This window comes from Salvelinus sp. IW2-2015, linkage group LG4q.1:29 (assembly GCF_002910315.2).
Source record: "Salvelinus sp. IW2-2015 linkage group LG4q.1:29, ASM291031v2, whole genome shotgun sequence".
NCBI classification, from domain to species: domain Eukaryota; kingdom Metazoa; phylum Chordata; class Actinopteri; order Salmoniformes; family Salmonidae; genus Salvelinus; species Salvelinus sp. IW2-2015.
The window spans coordinates 74,915,657-74,936,738 of NC_036842.1; the positions used below are offsets into that span (position 1 = coordinate 74,915,657).

The 21,082-nt window shown below is 42.1% G+C and overlaps 2 protein-coding genes across 3 annotated transcripts; both read left to right on the plus strand.

Moving 5' to 3' along the window:
• The first annotated feature begins 229 nt into the window (after window positions 1-229).
• On the plus strand, window positions 230-15,561 carry gtf3c6 (general transcription factor IIIC, polypeptide 6, alpha). Its single transcript, XM_023985674.2, has 6 exons — window positions 230-357; window positions 13,978-14,058; window positions 14,167-14,230; window positions 14,623-14,667; window positions 14,762-14,872; window positions 15,308-15,561. Exons 1-6 carry the CDS (start codon window positions 334-336, stop codon window positions 15,448-15,450), a joined length of 468 nt encoding a protein of 155 aa, XP_023841442.1. The 5' UTR covers window positions 230-333; the 3' UTR covers window positions 15,451-15,561.
• A 1,036-nt stretch (window positions 15,562-16,597) lies between these two features.
• LOC111962530 (calumenin-B) lies at window positions 16,598-19,118 on the plus strand. Of its 2 annotated transcripts, XM_023985676.3 has the most exons (8): window positions 16,656-16,742; window positions 16,864-16,929; window positions 17,255-17,481; window positions 17,592-17,785; window positions 17,901-18,067; window positions 18,179-18,239; window positions 18,389-18,588; window positions 18,678-19,118. In XM_023985676.3, exons 3-8 carry the CDS (start codon window positions 17,258-17,260, stop codon window positions 18,780-18,782), a joined length of 951 nt encoding a protein of 316 aa, XP_023841444.1. In that variant the 5' UTR covers window positions 16,656-16,742; window positions 16,864-16,929; window positions 17,255-17,257; the 3' UTR covers window positions 18,783-19,118. The 2 variants fall into 2 exon arrangements, with proteins under 2 accessions (XP_023841443.1, XP_023841444.1); XM_023985675.3 differs by lacking the exon at window positions 16,864-16,929 and having other exon boundaries at window positions 16,598-16,742.
• The last annotated feature ends 1,964 nt before the right edge of the window (window positions 19,119-21,082 follow it).

Here is a 21,082-nt window from a genome sequence, read left to right on the forward strand (position 1 = left end):
AAAGTGCTCCTGGGGAGAATGGACCCACCTTTTACTGCGACACAAGTACAGATAATGTTGAACCGGTGCAATAAATGTTAGGAGTATTTTTAAGATAAAAAAAAATATATATATATTTTGATTGTTCTTTGTATGATAACTAGTATAACATATCGATATTTTTGCACATTTGTCATCATTTTCGCCGTAATTATTCATTAAACAGGAAAGGACTTGTATTCTGAAGGAGTGCCAAACTCCGTGACCAGGAAGTACTTAGTTATTATTGCCTGTTTCACAGCGGTGTGGGTCTTTGTTTATTATTCCCGGCAGTTTCTTATCAAGCATCGTGAAATGGAAGACGAATGGGAGGAGGAGGTAAGACCAAAGTGTAGTTGTCGTAACAGATAGTGACTTTGCTTATTCGTCTCTGATTCCCCATGAAACGTCACTGGCACAGAATGAGAGCAGTTTGTGAAGCGACTACATAGAATTGGCATTCCAGACGGAGATCTTTGGTTGGGTGATGTAACCATTTATTGCCGAATATAAAATAAAAATTAGCAATCCATTTGATTTACCGAACAAATGTGCAGAGAGGTGTATTACAAGTTGATCTAGTGAGAAGGTAAGAACCATATGCTCTCTCCTTCAACCTCTGAACTAACACTTCCTGTTCACGTGGGTACATGTGAGTGCTCCAATCACCAATGGTGCTTCTCAATAATCTATCTTACCTCCTGAAGTGTACACTTGTTCACTACTTCCCACAAATGCTTAATGTTTTTTCTTGCACGCCGCCTCTCCCTCTGCCAGCGTGTTCCACATGACGTCAGGCTGAACAGGGATTCAGGAAGGGGAATGAAGCTTTTTGATAGATGGCCTCCCTCAAGTAGGCAAGAAAGATATTTCTATTCAGAAACGTAGAGTTTTAACTAGGAGTCGTTTAATAGGATTTCGAAAGAGGAATGGAGGGAAAAAGATGAGAGGCTGAGGTTGAATTTGAATCTGAAGATGGCGGAAAAGAATGAGATGGTGTGTCAAAGAATATTGTTGTCAAGTACAAACAGAGTGAGCCGTACGCCATACTGAGTTCTGGCAGTGAAATTAATAAGGGCCAATTAAGTGACGTGGATGGTGTGGTGAAGAGCTCGGAGTACGACCCTTGCGTGGATGGACATGATAAAGAAGAATCTGGTCCAGTAGGAGTACATTTCTGGGAGAGTGGATCCTTGCTCTTTGCCGGATCTAGTTGTGGTTTCAGAGTGGGTGGGAAATAAGTTAGGTGTAGTTGAATCAGTGAAGGTAACCCGTAGTGGACTGATAGTTTTTTGTGTTACTTCCGCCCAGATGGAATCGGCACTCACTTAACAGGTTAAGATCTGTTTCTTGCTTTGCTCTTAGGAGCAGGGCACCATTGAAATGAGTGATTTTTGGGGTAGTGTTAAGTGTGGAGGTGGAGCAGTTGAACATTCCTGGTGTTTGTGATGGCCGTCGTTTGGTGCGCTGCAGACCCAGTGGGGAGCGTGGTGAAACAGAGGTGTCAGTCTGTCTTTTTGAGTCTCTACCTGAAAAAGTAATGTTAGGATATATCAGTTATCCTGTTAGAGCTGTTGTGTAGAACCCACTGTGATGTTTCAGGTGCCATGTTTATTGTCGCAGCAGTTTGTAGGAGGGAGATTCCAAGATGTGGGAAGTGTGCTGGAGGGCATAGGACAGAGGATTATGTAGTTTCAGTGGATAAAGTTGTGTGTGTCAACTGCAGGGGTTCCCATGTTGCAGGGGATTGGAAGTGTCCCGTGCGAGTGAGGCAGGTTGAGGTGGTCAGAACAGTGCAGAAAGTGTTGTATGCTGAGGCAGTGAAGAAAGTAGAGGAGGATGGTTTAAGGGTGAGGGATCCCTCTGAGTAGTAGATGTGTGCCAGCACATAGGGATAGGCCAATGAGTGATCTATGCTTTAGTAAGGTTGGCTTCTTATCATTCATAGCAATAGTTATTAACTGTACTGCAGAATGAAATTAAAATTACAGAAAATGGAATGGGGTAGTTGGTTTTTAATGAGTTGGAAGGTTTTTTAAATTTTTATTACATTTTTCCTTTTCCCATTTTGTATCAGAAGGTATAATGGATTTATACTATAGTCCAGTTGAGGGTGGTAATGCAACATATTTTGGTATTTTATTAGGATCCCCATTAGCTGTTGCGAATGCCACAGCTACTCGTCCTGGGGTCCACACAGAACATGAAACATTACATAATACAGAAAATTAATAGACAAGAACAGTTCAAAGATAGAACTATATACATTTAAAAGTGGCACGCATAACCTACACGTCAATACATACAAACAAAATATCTAGGTTAAATAGGGGAGAAGCGTGAAGTGTTGCTTTCTGTTTTTTGAAACAAGGTTTGCTGTTCATTTGAGAAATATGAGATGGAAGGGAGTTCCATGCAATAATGGCTCTATATAATACTGTACGCTTTCTTGAATTTGTTCTGGATTTGGGGACTATGAAAAGACCCCTGATGGCATGTCTGCTCTGGTAAGTATGTGTGTCAGAGCTAGGGTTGGAAACTTTCCGGGAAATCTTCCATGGGAAGTTAAGCCTGGGAATTTTGCTTGAATTCATCAAAAAGGTTATCTTATAACGGGGAACTTTTTTTGTGGGATACACATAAGGCAATTCTAGGTCTTGTGGCATATTTTGGTTAAACTATCCCCAATTCAATGGAATTCTAACCCTCTGCATGCACAGTGCATTCTTCCATCACATGTACAGCTTATTCTCAAGATCTTGCACACTAATGAGACGCTATTGAGTCCACACTACTACACTGTCTGAGCCAAGGACTACATGCTTTCTGGTAAGTTTTTATTACAATACTGGGTGGGGTGAATATGTTTTATTTGACATTATTTTTTTGTAAAGTAGTAAATAGTAGCCTACAGCAAAGTGTGTTTAAATCATTTCTAACTTGTTAGCAATTTCTGCTAGTTAGTTTTTGCTACCATGTGGGTTTTAGCTTGCTTGAGCCTGCTAACTGAGGAGTGTCAATTCACCTGTTTCCATATATCGTTCATTTTAAAACATCTTTAAAACATCTTACAAAGGAGTTGTTTAATCTAACTGCTTAACTATTTATCTGTACATGGAATTGTATTGTTTTTTTACTAATTTTTTACTAATCTTTACAGGAAAATGCCACGGGCACTATCTAATGTGTGGCGACATTTCACTGCAGCTAATTGGGAGGAAAAGCTGTGTATGTACATTTGCAAATACTGTGGCAAATCATATGTGAAGAATGCAACAAAGATGCAAAATCATCTGGCCAAGTGCATAAAGTTCCCTCAGCGCTCACAACAAGCAACCTCTGACAAAAGTCCCTCTACTTCTATTCAAGGTGAAAATGATGAATCAGACACCTTATCGGTAGCAACAGCTCACGATCCTTTTGGAATCAGATTTTTTTTTGACTCAATGGAGCAACTTGGTCAGAGAAATGCTGATGAATGTCTTGCTCGAGCTGTGTATGCAACTGGTTCACCTTTGATGCTCACAGGCAATGTGTATTGGAAGAGATTTCTGAATGTTGTTCTCCCTGCATACACCCCTCCAACCAGACATGCTTTATCTACTCATTTGCTGGATGCAGAGTTCAAGGGAAGGTCAAGCAAATCATAGAGAAAGCAGACTGGATTGCAATCATCTCTGATGGGTGGTCAAATGTTCGTGGGCAAGGAATAATTAACTACATCATCTCAACCAGTATTCTACAAGCGCACAGACACAAGGGACAACAGACACACCGGTCTCTACATTGCAGATGAGCTGAAGGCAGTCATCAATGACTTGGACCACAGAAGGTATTTGCACTGGTGACAGACAATGCTGCGAACATGAAGGCTGCTTGGTCTAAAGTGGAGGAGTCCTACCCTCACATCACACCCATTGGCTGTGCTGCTCATGCATTGAATCTGCTCATCAAGGACATCATACAAGAGAGCCAAGGAAATGGTTAGGTATGTGAACGGTCATCAAGTTATAGCAGCAATCTACCTCACCAAGCAAAGTGAGAAGTATAAGAGCACCACATTGAAGCTGTCCGGCAACACCCGTCGGGGTGGTGTTGTCATCATGTTTGACAGTTTCCTGGAGGGGAAGGAGTCTCTCCAAAATATGGCCATATCACAGTCTGCCGATATGGACAGCCTCATCAAGAGGATTCTCCTGGATGAAGTATTTTGGGAGGGAGTGGTAAGCAGTCTGAAACTCCTGAAACCTTAGCCATTGCACAGATTGAGGGAGACAATGCCATCCTATCTGACGTTCAGACTCTGCTTGCAGATGTAAGGGAATAAATCTGTACTGCCCTGCCCACTTCACTGTTGCTCCAAGCAGTGGAAACTGCAGTTCTGAAATGCATCAAAAAGCGTGAAGCCTTCTGCCTGAAGCCCATACACGCTGCAGCGTACATGTTGGACCCCACGTATGCTGGCAAGAGCATCCTGTCAGGTGCAGAGATCAACAAGGCCTATGGTGTCATCACTACCGTGTCACGCCACCTTGGCATGGATGAGGGCAAGGTTCTTGGCAGTCTGGTGAAGTACACTTCCAAGCTAGGGCTTTGGGATGGAGATGCAATATGGCAGTCGTGCCAACATATCTCATCAGCCACCTGGTGGAAGGGACTGAGGCTCTTTCCCCTGTTGCCTCCATCATCCTCCAAATCCTACCAACATCAGCCGCCTCAGAGCGCAACTGGTCCTTGTTTGGGAAAACACACACCAAAGCACGCAACAGGCTCACCAATACAAGGGTTGAAAAATCTGTGGCCATCCGGGCAAATTTGAGGCTTTTTGAGCCTGACAACAAGCCATCCTCAACAAGGTTGGAAAGTGACAGTGAAGATGAGGCCTCAAAGTCTGATGTTCTAGAGGTGGACATTGGGGAGGTCCAGGGAGAAGACATGGAAGACAAGCAAAGCTTTAGTTTCTAGACTCATTTTACAGATGCATGTTAAATGTTTTTGCGAGATGCGATGGATCATTGGGATCATTCAATGTTCCCTTTTGTTGTTCAGTGAAATCCCATGTTAAGAGTCAACTCATTTAAAGTTCAATTCGTAACTAAATAGTTTTTTTTTTCTATTGGAAGGATTTAATCATTTGCAATTGTTTACTTGTGATAAGGTAAAAGGTTTATGTTTCTGTCTCTATGATATGGTAAATATATCCAATGCAAGAAACATCGACATTTTAACTGGCATAAATATTCATTTACATATATTTCCTTTAATTCCCATATTTTCCTGTTAATTCACACGGAAAGTTTCCACCTCTGAATATTCCCCAAAATGTGAATCCCTAGTCAGAGCTGTGCGTAAGTTGAATATTGCAAACATTTTGGAATTTTCATCACATTAAGGTTTCTTATAAAAAGAAGAGATGCAGTCAGTCTCTCAACTCTTAGCCAGAGAGACGGGGATGCATAGTATTTATATTAGCCCTCTGATTACAATGAAGAGCAAGATGTGCCGCTCTGTTCTGGGCCAGCTGCAGCTTAACTAGGTCTTTCTTAGCAGCACTTGACTACATGGCTGGACAATAATAAAGATAAGACAAATCTAGAGCCTGCAGGACTTACTTTGTGGAGTGTGGTGTCAAAAACATAGAACATTTCTTTATTACGGACAGACCTCTCCCCACCTTTACAACCATTGAATCTACAGTGGCTTGCGAAAGTATTCACCCTCGTTGGCATTTTTCCTGTTTTGTTGCCTTACAACCTGGAATTAAAATAGATTTTTTTGGGGGGGTTGTATCATTTGATTTACACAACATGCCTACCACTTTGAAGATGCTAAATATTTTTTATTGTGAAACAAACAAGAAATAAGACAAAAAAACAGAACTTGAACGTAACTATTCATCCCCCCCCAAAGTCAATACTTTGTAGGGAGCATTTTTAAATAATGGATTTAATGGTGCTGCGTGGGATGTTCAAAGTTTCTGATATTTTTTTATAACCCAACCCTGATCTGTACATCTCCACAACTTTGTCCCTGACCTGTTTGGAGAGCTCCTTGGTCTTCATAGTGCTGCTTGCTTGGTGGTGCTCCTTGCTTAGTGGTGTTGCAGACTCTGGGGCCTTTCAGAACAGGTGTGTATATACTGAGATCATGTGACCGGTCATGTGACACTTAGATCCACACAGGTGGATCTTTTTTTTTACTAATCATGTGACTTCTGAGGGTCATTGGTTCCAGCAGATCTTATTTAGGGTCTTGATAGCAAAGGGGATGAATACATATGCACCCATGCAGTTTTTTAATTTTTTTTTTAGAATTTTCTGAAACTTTTAACTTCAACAATTTGGACTATTTTGTGAATGTCCATTACATGAAATCCAAATAAAAATCTATTAAAATTACAGGTTGTAATGCAACAAAATAGGAAAAACACAATGGGGGGTGAATACTTTTGCAAGGCACTGTATATGTTTTGACTATGACCGTTTACAATCTAAGGTAACACCAAGTAATTTAGTCTCCTCAACTTGTTCAACAGCCACACCATTCATTACCAGATTCAGCTGAGGTCTGGAACTTAAGGAATGATTTGTACTAAATACAATGCTCTTAGTTTAAGAGATGTTCAGGACTGGTTTATTAGTGGACACCCATTCCAAAATAGACTGCACCTCCTTGTTAAGGGTTTCAGTGACTTCATTAGCTGTGGTTGCTGCTGCGTATATGGTTGAATCATCAGCATACATGGACACACAGGCTTTGTTTAATGCCAGTGGCAGGTCATTGGTAAAAATAGAAAAGAGTAGAGGATCTAGAGAAATGCACCACGCGGAATGACTTTGGCTTCCCTCCAGGCCTGAGGACAAACACCTTCCTCTAGACTTCGATTAAATATATGACAGATAGGAGTGGTTATAGACTCAGCTACCATCCTCAGTAGTCTTCCATCTAAATTGTCAATGCCAGGTTTGTCATTATTGATCAATAACAATTTTTCCACCTCTCCCAAACTAACTTTACAAAATTCTAACTTAAAATGCTTTTCTTTCATATTTTTTTTAATTAATGAATACGATGGCTCACTGTTTGTTGCCATTTCCTTCTAAAGTTTACACACTTTGCCAATGAAATAATTATTAGAATAACTGCCAACATCAAATGGTCTTGTGATAAGTCATCTGATTCGATGAAAGATGCAGTTGAATGTCTTTCTGTCCATAATTTAAAGTACTCAAGTTTTATATAACTGATCGTGGTTTCATAATATAGTTTATTTTTAAATTTAGTCATATAAGTCTCAATTTGCAGTAAGTCAGCCAGTTAGATGTGCAGCCAGACTTATTAGCCACTCCTTTTACCCCATCTCTTTCGACCATACAGTTTTTCAATTCCTCATCAATCCATTGAGCCTTAACAGTTCTAATAGTCCGTTTCTGACTAGGTGCATGTTTATCAATAATTTGAAGAAGCAATTTCATAAATTCATTCATAAATTCATTAAGTGCAGTATCTAGATGCTCCTTAATAATCACATCAGACCAACACATTCTTTACATCATCCACATAAGAGTCACAGCAAAATCTTTTGTGTTCTTTTATATACTATTTTAGGCCCAGATTTTGGAACAATGATTCTTCTAGATATAGCCATTATATTGTGATCACTGCATCCAATGGGTAAGGATACAGCTAGAACAAAGTTCTACAGTATTAGTAAAAATGTGATCAATACACGTGGATGACCTTGTTCCTGTAGTGTTTGTAAACACCCTGGTAGGTTGATTAATAACCTGAACCAGATTACAGGCACTGGTTAGAGTGAGAAGCTTCCTCTTGAGTGGACAGCTTGATGAAAACCAGTCAATATTCCGGTCCCCAAGAAAGTAGACCTCTCTGTTTACGTCACATATACTATCAAGCATGGCACACATACTATTTAGATACTGACTCTCAGCACTTGGTGGCCTATAGCAATACCCCAAAATAATAAGCTTTAGATGAGGCAGGTGAACCTGCAGGCGCAACACTTCAATAACACTTGACATAAGATCTTCTCTAAGCATTACTGGGATATGGCTCTGTGTGTGCATATCTCAGTGCCTTCGGAAAGTATTCAGAGCCCTTGACTTTTGTCACATTTTGTTACGTTACAGCCTTATTCTAAGATTGCTGAGGATTTTTATTTATTTAATCAATCAACACACTACCCAATAATGACAAAGCGAAAATAGGTTTTTAGAAAACAAAAAAACAGATACCTTATTTACGTAAGTATTCAGACCCTTGCTATGGAACTCGAAATTGAGGGCAGGTGAGTCCTGTTTCCATTGATCATCCTTGAGATGTTTATACAACTTGATTGGAGTCCACCTGTGGTAAATTTAATTGTTGGACATGATTTGGAAAGGAACACATCTGTCTATATAAGGTCCCACAGTTGACAGTGCATGTCAGAGCAAAAACCAAGCCATGAGGTCGAAGGAATTGTCCGTAGGGCTCCGAGACAGGATTGTGTCAATGCACAGATCTGGGGAGGGGTACCAAAGAATTTCTGCAGCATTGAATGTCCCCAAGAACACAGTGGCTTCCATCATTATTAAATGGAGGAAGTTTGGAACCACCAAGACTCTTCATAGAGCTGGTCAAACTGAGCAATTGGGGAGAAGGGCCTTGGTCACGGAGGTGACCAAGAACCCGAAGGTCACTCTGACAGAGCTCTAGAGTTCCTCTGTGGAGATGGTTGTCCTTCTGGAAGGTTCTCCCATCTCTGCAGCACTCCACCAATCAGGACTTTATGGTAGAGTGGCCAGACGGAAGCCACTCCTCAGTAAAAGGCACTCACAGCCCGCTTGGAGTTAGCCGAATGACACCTAAAGACTCTCAGACCATGAGAAACAAGATTATCTGATCTGATGAAACCAAGATTACTCTTTGGCCTGAATGCCGAGCATCAAGTCTGGAGTAAACCTGGCACCATCCCTACGGTGAAGCATGGTGGTGGCAGCATCATGCAGTGTTTTTCCCCCTGTGGCAGGGACTGGGAGACTAGTCAGGATCGAGGGAAAGATGAATGGAGCAAAGTACAGAGAGATCCTTTGATGAAAACCTGCTCCAGAGCGCTCAGGACCTCAGACTGGTGCAAAGTTTCACTTTCCAACAGGACAATGACCCTAAGCACACAGCCAAGACAAAGCAGGAGTGGCTTCGGACAAGTCTCTGAATGTCCTTGAGTAGCCCAGCAAGAGCCCGGACTTGAACCCGATCGAACATCTCTGGAGAGACCAGATAATAGCTGTGCAGCAATGCTCCCTACCAACCTGACAGAGCTTGAGAGGATCTGCAGAGAAGAATGAGAAACTCCCGAAATAAAAGTGTGCCAAGCTTGTTGCGTCATACCCAAGAAGACTCGAGGCTGTAATTGCTGCCAAAAGTGTACTGAGTAAGGGTCTAAATACTTATGTAAATTTGATATTTCTGTTCTAAAAAACTGTTTTTGCTTTGTAATTATGGGGTATTGTGTATAGATTGAGGTTTTTTATTTATTTAATCCATTTTATAACAAGGCTGTAATCTAACAAAATGTGGAGAAAGTCAATGGGTCTGAATACTTTCCGAAAGTCCTGTGTGTATATACACTGCTCAAAAAAATAAAGGGAACACTTAAACAACACAATGTAACTCCAAGTCAATCACACTTCTGTGAAATCAAACTGTCCACTTAGGAAGCAACACTGATTGACAATACATTTCACAGCTGTTGTGCAAATGGAATAGACAACAGGTGGAAATTATAGGCAATTAGCAGACACCCCCAATAAAGGAGTGGTTCTGCAGGTGGTGACCACAGACCACTTCTCAGTTCCATGCTTCCTGGCTGATGTTTTGGTCACTTTTGAATGCTGGCGGTGCTTTCACTCTAGTGATAGCATGAGACGGAGTCTACAACCCACACAAGTGGCTCAGGTAGTGCAGCTCATCCAGGATGGCACATCAATGCAAGCTGTGGCAAGAAGGTTTGCTGTGTCTGTCAGCGTAGTGTCCAGAACATGGAGGCGCTACCAGGAGACAGGCCAGTACATCAGGAAACGTGGAGGAGGGCAACAACCCAGCAGCAGGACCGCTACCTCCGCCTTTGAGCAGGAGGAGCACTGCCAGAGCCTGCAAAATGACCTCCAGCAGGCCACAAATGTGCATGTGTCTGCTCAAACGGTCAGAAACAGACTCCATGAGGGTGGTATGAGGGCCCGACGTCCACAGGTGGGGGTTGTGTTACAGCCCAACACCGTGCAGGACGTTTGGCATTTGCCAGAGAACACCAAGATTGGCAAATTCACCACTGGCGCCCTGTGCTCTTCGCAGATGAAAGCAGGTTCACACTGAGCACGTGACAGACGTGACAGAGTCTGGAGACGCCGTGGAGAACGTTCTGCTGCCTGCAACATCCTCCAGCATGACCGGTTTGGTGGTGGGTCAGTCATGGTGTGGGGTGGCATTTCTTTGGGGGCCGCACAGCCCTCCATGTGCTCGCCAGAGGACCTGACTGCCATTAGGTACCGAGATGAGATCCTCAGACCCCTTGTGAGACCATATGCTGGTGCGGTTGGCCCTGGGTTCCTCCAATGCAAGACAATGCTAGACCTCATGTGGCTGGAGTGTGTCAGCAGTTCCTGCAAGAGGAAGGCATTGATGCTATGGACTGGCCCGCCCGTTCCCCAGACCTGAATCCAATTGAGCACATCTGGGACATCATGTCTCGCTCCATCCACCAACGCCACGTTGCACCACAGACTGTCAGGAGTTGGCGGATGCTTTAGTCCAGGTCTGGGAGGAGATGCCTCAGGAGACCATCCGCCACCTCATCAGGAGCATGCCCAGGCGTTGTAGGGAGGTCATACAGGCACGTGGAGGCCACACACACTACTGAGCCTCAATTTGACTTGTTTTAAGAACATTACATCAGTTGGATCAGCCTGTAGTGTGGTTTTCCACTTTCATTTTGAGTGTGACTCCAAATCCAGACCCGACATTCAACTATGTAAAGAAAAAAGTATTTAATAAGAATATTTCATTCATTCAGATCTAGGATGTGTTATTTTAGTGTACCCTTTATTTTTTTGAGCAGTGTATATTACACACAGTTGAAGTCGGAAGATTACATACACTTAGGTTGGAGTCATTAAACTCGTTTTTCAACAACTCCACAAATTTCTTGTTAACAAACTATATTTTTGGCAAGTAGGTTAGGACATCTACTTTGTGCATGACACAAGTAATTTTTCCAACAATTGTTTAGAGACAGATTATTTCACTTAACTCATTGTATCACAATTCCAGTGGGTCAGAAGTTTACATACACTAAGTTGACTACCGCAGCTTGGAAAATTCCAGAAAATTATGACATGACTTTAGAAGCTTCTGATAGGCTAATTGACATCATTTGAGTCAATTGGAGGTGTACCTGTGGATGTATTTCAAGGCCTACCTTCAAACTCAGTGCCTCTTTGCTTCACATCCATGGGAAAATCAAAAGAAATCAGCCAAGACCTCAGAAAATAAATTGTAGACCTCCACAAGTCTGGTTCATCCTTGGGAGCAATTTCCAAACGCCTGAAGGTACCAGGCTGCTCAGCCTGAAAGGCCTCTCAAAACCGCCATTAAAAAAAACAGACTACGGTTTGCAACTGCACATGGAGACAAAGATCGTACTTTCTGGAGAAATGTCCTCTGGTCTGGAGAGACAAAAATAGAACTGTTTGGCCATAATGACCATCGTTATGTTTGGAGGAAAAAGGGGGAGGCTTGCAAGCCGAAGAACACCATCCCAACCATGAAGCACGGCGGTGGCAGCATCATGTTGTGGGTGGGTTTGCTGCAGGAGGGACTGGTGCACTTCACAAAATAGATGGCATCATGAGGATGGAAAAAGATGTGGATATATTGAAGCAACAATCTCAAGACATCAGTCAGGAAGTTAAAGCTTGGTCGCAAATGGGTGTTCCAAATGGACAATGACCCCAAGCATACTTCCAAAGTTGTGGCAAAATGGCTTAAGGACAACAAAGTCAAGGTATTGGAGGGGCCATCACAAAGCCCTGACATCAATCTTATAGAACATTTGTGGGCAGAACTGAAAAGCGTGTGCGAGCAAGGAGGCCTACAAACCTGACTTAGACCAGCTCTGTCAGGAGGAATGGGCCAAAATTTACCCAACTTATTGTGGGAAGCTTGTTGAAGGCTACCTAAAACGTTTGACCCAAGTTAAACAATTTAAAGGCAATGCTACCAAATACTAATTGAGTGTATGTAAACTTCTGACCCACTGGGAATGTGATGAAATAAATTAATCCTTCTCTCTACGATTTTTATGACATTTCACATTCTTAAAATAAATTGGTGATTCTAACTGACCCAAGACAGGGAATTTTTACTAGGATTAAATGTCAGGAATTGTGAAAAACTGAGTTTAAATGTATTTGGCAAAGGTGTATGTAAACTTCCGACTTCAACTGTGTATATACACACAGTACCAGTCAGAAGTTTGGACACCTAATCATTCCAGGGTTTTTATATTATTTTTTACTACATTCTACATTGTAGAATAATAGTGAAGATATCGAAACTGAAATAACATATATGGAATCATGTAGCAACCAAAAAAGTGTTAAAACAAATCAAAATATATTTGAGATTCTTCAAATAGCCACGATTTGCCTTGATGACAGCTTTGCACGCTCTTGGCATTTTCTCAAATAGCTTCACCTGGAATGCTTTTCCAGCAGCTTTTGGGAGGGAGGGTGGACAAATTGCCTGTCATATCAGATGTAAGCAATGTCCCCACACGCTCTGACAGCTTTCATGGCCCGGGATAAGTTATTTTCTCTTCTGGCCGCCAGCTTCAGGATAGTTCTCGTTGAGGAAGATGTATGTTCCCCTCAAGATCTTGGCTCTTTCCAGAATCGCTACCTTGTCCTTGAACCTCAGGAACTTGACGACTATCGGTCTGGGCCTGTCACCTGGGCCGGTGGTGGGTTTTCCAGTCCTGTGGGCGCGCTCCATCTCAATCTTCCTGTGGTCCATCTTCAGTTTCTCCAAATAATTTCCTTCTCTTTGTTGTCAGACTCCGTCCAGGTCTCGTAGAGATTCTGCAATTCGGTCTACAACGATGTTCCACCTTGATTGTCCCTCGAGTCTGATTTCTGTCATTGTTATCATGGATTCACATACAGAACTAATGTCTTCTTTCAATTACTTTCAAAATGTTGTCATCTTGCCGTTTTCCTGTTCAAACTTATCTAGCTGACCCTGGGAGAACTGCAAACTGTTCTTCAGGTCCTGGACATCTCTGGTCAGGTTGTACATTTATTTTATTAGTTGACTCCACCAGTATTTGGACACAACACTTGAAGCTATTTTCTTGTTGTTGTAACAACTGCTTGTAGAACTCTGTTTGTTTTTAAAGATCCTTCAATAGAGAGACACCACTGTCCTCAGCGGTACTCCCACCGGCTTTGGTCTTTGCTATTGTAGCAACGTAGGCTACGCTGTTACTCCCCGCAATTCCAGACAGGGCAGGTCGCAGGGAACTGGATGCCAACCGCCTTTAAACTCCCCCGAAGGTTGAAGACTTCCCACAAATCTAAAAGCATTGGATTGGTTGGGCTGGAGGGAGTTTTCACCACATTTCTTATACCATCCAGTAATTTCCTTTCATATCAGTGAAGGGAAATTAACAAGTGCACACTTTGGGAGAAAGAAGAGAGTATTGGGATGCACCCGTAGTGTAGAAATGGCTCCTACAGTATTCTAGAGACCTCTGGTAAGTCTTAGCCAACACATTTTATGGTGGACAATGACATCTAGTGTTTGCCGTGTTTGTTGTGATCAGATACACCCTCTACCATGGAAAAATGACTGAAGACAATTTCTTAAATGTTCTGCCTCTCTCTTTCTCTCTCTTTTTAGGAGCAGTTAGTTGTGGTTGAGCTCTCTGGTATAATTAACTCAGATTTTTTGACCAAGTGTCATGGAACCTGCAAGATACTGGTGAGTGATCTGGCTTCCCTTTCTCGCGCGCTACAGTAGGTAGCAAAGCAAACGTTCAATGAAACCTCTACGTTCCTCCTGTTGATTTTCTTATTTGTTGTATTGAAGGACATTGACAGTGAGCAGCCAATGATGCAGGTGGGAAGATACGTGTTTGCGGGAGAGTATGACGGTAAGTGTATTCATTATTGGTGCTTTCTATTTGCTTACGCCTGACAACATATTTGCTGAATGTCTAATGGACCCCTTGCCCCTCCTCCCTATGTACACTTTAGATCTGAAGGGACTGGGCTAATAAAAACAACTCAACATGTCACTTGTTGCATCTTGCCTACTGATAGGTGGAAGAGAGTGTCTAGAGAAGATGGGCTAGGGGTCTGTTTTTAATACAACATTTGTGTTATGAATTTGTGTTATCCATTTTCCAGTAAAGTACATGTAGTTCTACATGTTTAGGAGTAGTGTTGTTATTAGTGCCCTGTTGTGATACTGAGTTACAGACTGAGTGTCTGTTTAACTCTCCCCTCTCTGGCTCTCTCTTCTCTCCCCCATATCTCCTGACAGATGCCTTGGGCACCTGTGTGCTCTTCGAGGAGGGACAGTCGAGTGGTGAGTATTGACGAGTGGTGAGTTTCATAGAGATGAACTGATCTTCACTCTAAGTTCTCTCTCCTCTCTTCTCTCTCGTGTGTGTTTGTTTTAGGGGCAGACCCTGAAGCCAGTCCAGAGCTGAGCTATAAGTGCCACACCGTTAAGAGACTGATGATGCAGAGAACCTTCCTTGCTGAGAAAAAGGAAGGAGACAACAGCTCAGGTTACACACACACAAACACACACACACACACACAGTGAGCCCTCACGCTCACATACCAACACACACACACACACACTGTTGTGCTATGCTCTCTATTTTGGATCAATACTGTGGTCCTCTGGAGCTCAGTTGTTAGAGCATGGCGCTTGCAACAACTGTAAAGTGGGTTTGATTCCTGGGACCACACATACATAAAAATGTATGCGTGCATGACAATGTCACTTTGGATAAAAGCTTCTGCTAAATGTCATAATTAATGTAATTAAATGTGCCGGGTTGAACCTTTGCTTCTTGTGACTCCATTCAATGCAAATTTTACTGCACAATACCTTTTGTAGCCGAAGTCAAACTTTGAGATGCTTGAATTTAGCTCTGTTTGTTTTATGCGACATGAAGCTGCTTGAATGTGGCTGTTTGTGTTTGTTGCTGTTGCAGGAGACTTTCAGTTTCAGCCACTGAGTGACGGAATGTCCCCAGCCAGACTCGACTCACTCTCTCACTTCATCCAGAACCCAAAGAGGACCTCCAAGCCAGCAGGGGAAGGGGGAGCGCACACGATGGGGCAGAAGACCGGGTAGAGGGGTCAGGCAGGACACTGGCAGCAACTCCATTAATTAGGTTTTACCTCTGATTTGTAATTATATTTTTGTACTGTGTATGTTTTTGAAATAAATATGACGCTTTCTAGACTTGTTGTGTTTGATTACCGTATTCTAGTACTTAATAGATGGGATATTACCGTATTCTAGTACTTAATAGATGGGATATTTCCTGATTTAGCCTGGAATTGAGAACTGCTTGAATCTCTATTTTATCGTCATCACCTCATTCTTTCATTTCAGAATTTTTTATTTTATTTATTTAACCTTTATTTAACCAGGTAGGCAAATTGAGAACACGTTCTCATTTACAATTGCGACCTGGCCAAGATAAAGCAAAGCAGTTCGACACATACAACAACACATAGTTACACATGGAGTAAAACAAACATATAGTCAATAATACAGTGAAAAAAAAATAAGTCTATATACAATGTGAGCAAGTGAGGTGAGATAAGGGAGGTGAAGGCAAACAAATATATGTATAAATAAATAAAAATATAAAAAGGCCATGGAGGCGAAGTGAGTACAACACAGCAAGTAAAATAAAAACTAAAAAACACTGGAATGGTTGGTTTGCAGTGGAAGAAAGTGCAAAGAAGAGACAGAAATAATGGGGTGCAAAGGAGCAAAATAAATTAATAAATAAATACAGTAGGTAAAGAGGTAGTTGTTTGGGCTAAATTATAGATGGGCTATGTACAGGTGCAGTAATCTATGAGCTGCTCTGACAGCTGGTGCTTAAAGCTAGTGAGGGAGATAAGTGTTTCCAGTTTCAGAGATTTTTGTATATCCCCACTCAGTTGGAATGTCAATGATTGATGATGAAATGGGCATGCAGCTTGAGGGGATGCACTCATGCATATCCTACTAATGAACTTGGTTGTGTGATGCAGTTAAAAAACACAAATGTCACAACAAGAAATAAAAGTCAATGTTAGAAAGTTGTTTTGACAATTCCTGACTGATAAGTGCTGCTCTTTTTTTGGGAATGGGGAAAATACTTTAAAACATTACACGCTCATAGCGCTGTCTCTTATACACATCTAGATGTGTATAAGAGACAGGAAATACTTTAAAACATTACACGCTCATAGCGTGAGGACGTGGCGGTTATTAACCAATCAAACGGGTGAAGCTGTCCAGAAGTGGAGTAATGGACGAGTGGTATGAAACAAGCTAATCTTAGTACAGGAAACGACTTTACTACGGCGTTGGCGATGGGTGTGTATCCGGAGTAGATGACGTTGACGGTCAAAATCGAAAGACTGGTGAGTAAAATATAACTTTTACGCCTACCTAAATTCACATTGCATCTGTTTTTATCCTGCTAAATTGTTGTAACATTAAAGTTATACACTGACATGAGCAGTGCATTTATTTCATCAACAGATGTCGAGCTAGCAAGCATGCTTATTTGCTAACGTTAGCTTGCTTGCTAACTGGCTGCACAGCAGGGTAAGACTAACATAAAGCCAACTAGCTATCCATGTCATGTAACGTAGCTAGTTCAGACAGAAACGGTGGAGCCACAGATGAGTAGGGGAAACTGAGTTTGTTATAAATATCTTTGGTGGAACTAGCTACCTCATCACACACTGATCACGTTGATATCAGGCTATATGTCTAGCTTGCTAAGGCCGTTACAACAGTAACGTTACTATTAGTATGGTTAAACTAAAGATGGTCATGACGAATTCCTGTCGTAAACTAAATGCACTGTCACACTGACATAATCATATTGTTGTTGTAAGCATCTGTCTGTCGTGTGTGTGTGTGTCAGAGTATGGCGCTGCGGCCGTTGGTCATGTGCTTTGCGCTGTGCGTGGTGTATGCCTCCAGTAAACCCACCATCGAGAAGAAGGACCGTGTCATTCATGACGACCTGCTTAGCAACCGCAACCATGACGACGCAGATAACTTTGATTATGACCATGAAGCGTTTCTTGGACAGGATGAGGCCAAGACCTTCGATCAGCTCACACCTGAAGAGAGCAAGGAGAGATTGGGGTAACACACCCACACACAGAAACACAGATGCTGCATCTTGTTTAGAAGTGAGAGAAATAGATTTGTATTGAAAAGATGGATTTACACCCTTCATCTCTCTCTCCCTACAGTATGTTGGTAGAGCGTATAGATGAGGACAGGAATGGTTATGTGTCAGTAGAGGAGATGAAGAAGTGGATCAAACACAGTCAGAAGAGGTGGATCTATGATGATGTGGACCGCCAGTGGAAAGGTCATGACCTTAACGGAGATGGACTGGTGTCCTGGGAGGAGTACACGAATGCTACATACGGATACATACTGGGTACGGACACACACTCTGAAGCGAGTATAAGAATGTAACTTACGACCCCTGACAAGTGCCTTTTTACTGGAAGGTCTGACTTAAACATTTTTAAATTGGTGTGTGTGCCCCTAAGATGATCCAGACCCAGAAGATGGCTTCAGCTACAGACAGATGATGTCACGTGATGAGAGGAGGTTCAAAATGGCTGACCTGGACGCTGACCTGAATGCCAATAAAGAGGAGTTTACAGCCTTCCTCCATCCTGAGGAGTATGACCATATGAAGGATATAGTTGTACTGGTGGGTCACACACCCACACACACAGTATTTCTTTTGTAATACAAACATGAGTTCTTTATTGTCTAAGGTAGCCAGCCAGTAACATCTTTGTGCCAATACCCTCTCCTGTAGGAGACCATGGAGGACATTGATAAAAACGGAGACGGCTTCATAGATCTGGAGGAGTACATAGGTGAGTTATAACCTGTAGTAACACCTTGAGTACATGAGTGCATTATAACCTGAAATAACACCTGAATCAGTACATGGGGGACACATACTTATAACATATCAGCATCTCTCTTTTCCTCTTCTCTTCCCTCTCTCCTACCCCTCCTCTAGGTGACATGTATAACCAGGAGGGTGATCCTTCAGAGCCAGAGTGGGTGAAGACAGAACGAGAACAGTTTACTGAGTTCAGAGATAAAAACAAAGATGGCCGCATGGACAAGGAGGAGACCAGAGACTGGATCCTCCCTTCAGACTACGACCATGCAGAGGCAGAAGCCAAACACCTGGTCTACGAGTCAGATAACGACAAGGTGTGTGTTTGCGTACGTGCGTGCGTGCGTGCACAGGAACAGAGCGCATCTAACCAAAGATTGTATTTTCTCTCCCCCTCTCTCTGTAGGACGGCCGTCTGACCAAGGCAGAGATCGTAGAGAAGTATGACCTCTTCGTTGGCAGCCAGGCTACTGACTTTGGAGAAGCCTTGGCAAGACATGATGAATTCTAACCCTCCACTTCCCACACAGGGTTGGGCTCAATTCAGTCATGGAGTTGAAATCCCAATTAAAAAGAAGTGCACTATATGGAGAATAGGGTGACGTTTGAGACGGAGCGTTTCACTCCAATGCCTAGGATAATAATTGGATTTCCTGGCCTATTATAGTGAATACATCACTTTGTACTAAGTAGTGTACGAGTTTGGACATCAAGACACACCTCCTGGTTTGTCTCCACCTCCACCATCCTCTCGTCCAATCCGGACAATGGAAAGGATATACAGTATTTCCTTTGTCTTCGTTTGCAGATCAACTTTGTTTTTGTAAAAAGTGACAGAATACAGATGGTTAGTGTTTGTTTTGGTAGCCTTGTTTGAACAATGTGTCAGGTGTGCAATGAAGGGCAGAACTGTGCATCTTGTGGTCATTTCAGTTTTCAATTCAGGAAGTGAGTAAAAATTCAATAGAAAACAAACTGAATTGATCCCAACCCTGGTGTGTGTTCTGCTATGCACTATGATGGGGAGATGTACAGTGCCCTCCACTAATATTGGCACCCTTGGTGAATATGAGCAAACGGGCTGTGAAAAAAAAAAAATGTATTTGTTTATCCTCATGGTTTTTCTTTCAAAATATTCACATAAATCTAACCTTTAATTAAAGTAAAATAATTTGGAAAAAATATAGAGAAAAATATTTGCTTTATGTGTGCCACAATTATTGGCTCCCCTTCATTCAATACTTTGTGCAACCTCCCTTTGTCACGATAACAGCTCTGAGACTTCTCCTATAATACGTAATGAGGTTGGAGAACACATGGCAAGGGATCTGAGACCATTCCTCCAAACAGAATCTCTCCAGATCCTTCAGATTCTGAGGTCCACGCTTGTGGACTCTCCTCTTCAGCTCATCCCACAGGTGTTCTGTGAGGTTTAGGCCAGGGAACTAGGATGGCCATGGCAAAACCTTGATTCTGTGGTCAGTGAACCATTTTTGTGTTGATTTTGAGTAGTGCTTTGGATCATGTACTGCTGGAAGGTCCAACCATGGCCCAGTTTATATCTGCTGGTACTTGTCCATGATACCATGTTTCCTAAAAAGTTGTCCAGGGCCTTTGTAAGAAAAACAGCCCCACAACATCAAAGATCAACCACCATACTTCATAGTGGGGATGAGGTACTTTTTTACATGGCTATCTTTCGGTCTATGCCAGACCTACCTCTGGTGTTTGTTTCCAAAAAGCTCTAATTTGGTCTCATCTGACCCTAGAACCCAGTTCCATTGAAAGTTCCAGTAAAGTTTTGCAAAATGTAGGCACTTGAGTTTGTTTGATAGCAAAGGCTTTTATATGGCAACCCTCCCAAACAACTTGTGGTTATGTAGGTGTGTCTGATTGTAGTTTTGGAGACTTTCGGACCCCAAGACCCAACTAACGTCTGCAATTCTCCAGCTGTGATCCTTGGAGCTTTTTTTGGCCACTCGACCCATCCTCACTGCGTGTGGTCAATATAGACACACGTCCTCTTCCAGGCTGATTGTTAACATCTCCTCTCCAGTTGCTTTAAACTTCTTAATTATTGACCTGATAGTGGAAATAGGCATTTTCAACCATTGAGCTATTTTATTATAGCTATTTCCTGATTTGTGCAGCTCAAAAACCTTTTGTCACATCATTACTGTATTCTCTGGTCTTTCCCATAGTGATTGATGATGGGGATTTGGCCTGTGTGTCACCTCATATTTATACCCCAGTGAAATGGGAATTCATGGCTTACGACTTATGTGTTCCTAATCACTCAGGTGAACTTAATGTAAAATATTAATGTGAATATACTTCAGTTAGATTTTACCTATAAGAATTTCTAGGAGTGCCAATAAAGGCTCGAGGGGGTGTAGTATATGGCCAATATACCACGGCTAAGGGCTGTTATTATGCGCAACGCAGAGTGCCTGGATACAGCCCTTGCCGTGGTATATTGGCCATATACCACAAACCCGAGGTGCCTTATTGCCATTATAAACTGGTTACCAACGTAATTAGAACATAAAAAATAAATGTTTTGTCATAACCGTGGTATACGGTCTGATATTCCACAGCTGTCAGCTAATCAGCATTCAGGGCTTGAACCACTCAGTTTATAATTACAAATAATTTGTGGACTGCAAATTGACTGCAATAAGCACAAACACACATTTGACTAAAACATAATCATTTCAAACCTTGCTTACATTTGTATACGATCACGTGTCTATTATGCATGGGTATACTTGGGAACAGATTTCTTAAATCAAAGTCAGTTGGACCTAATTT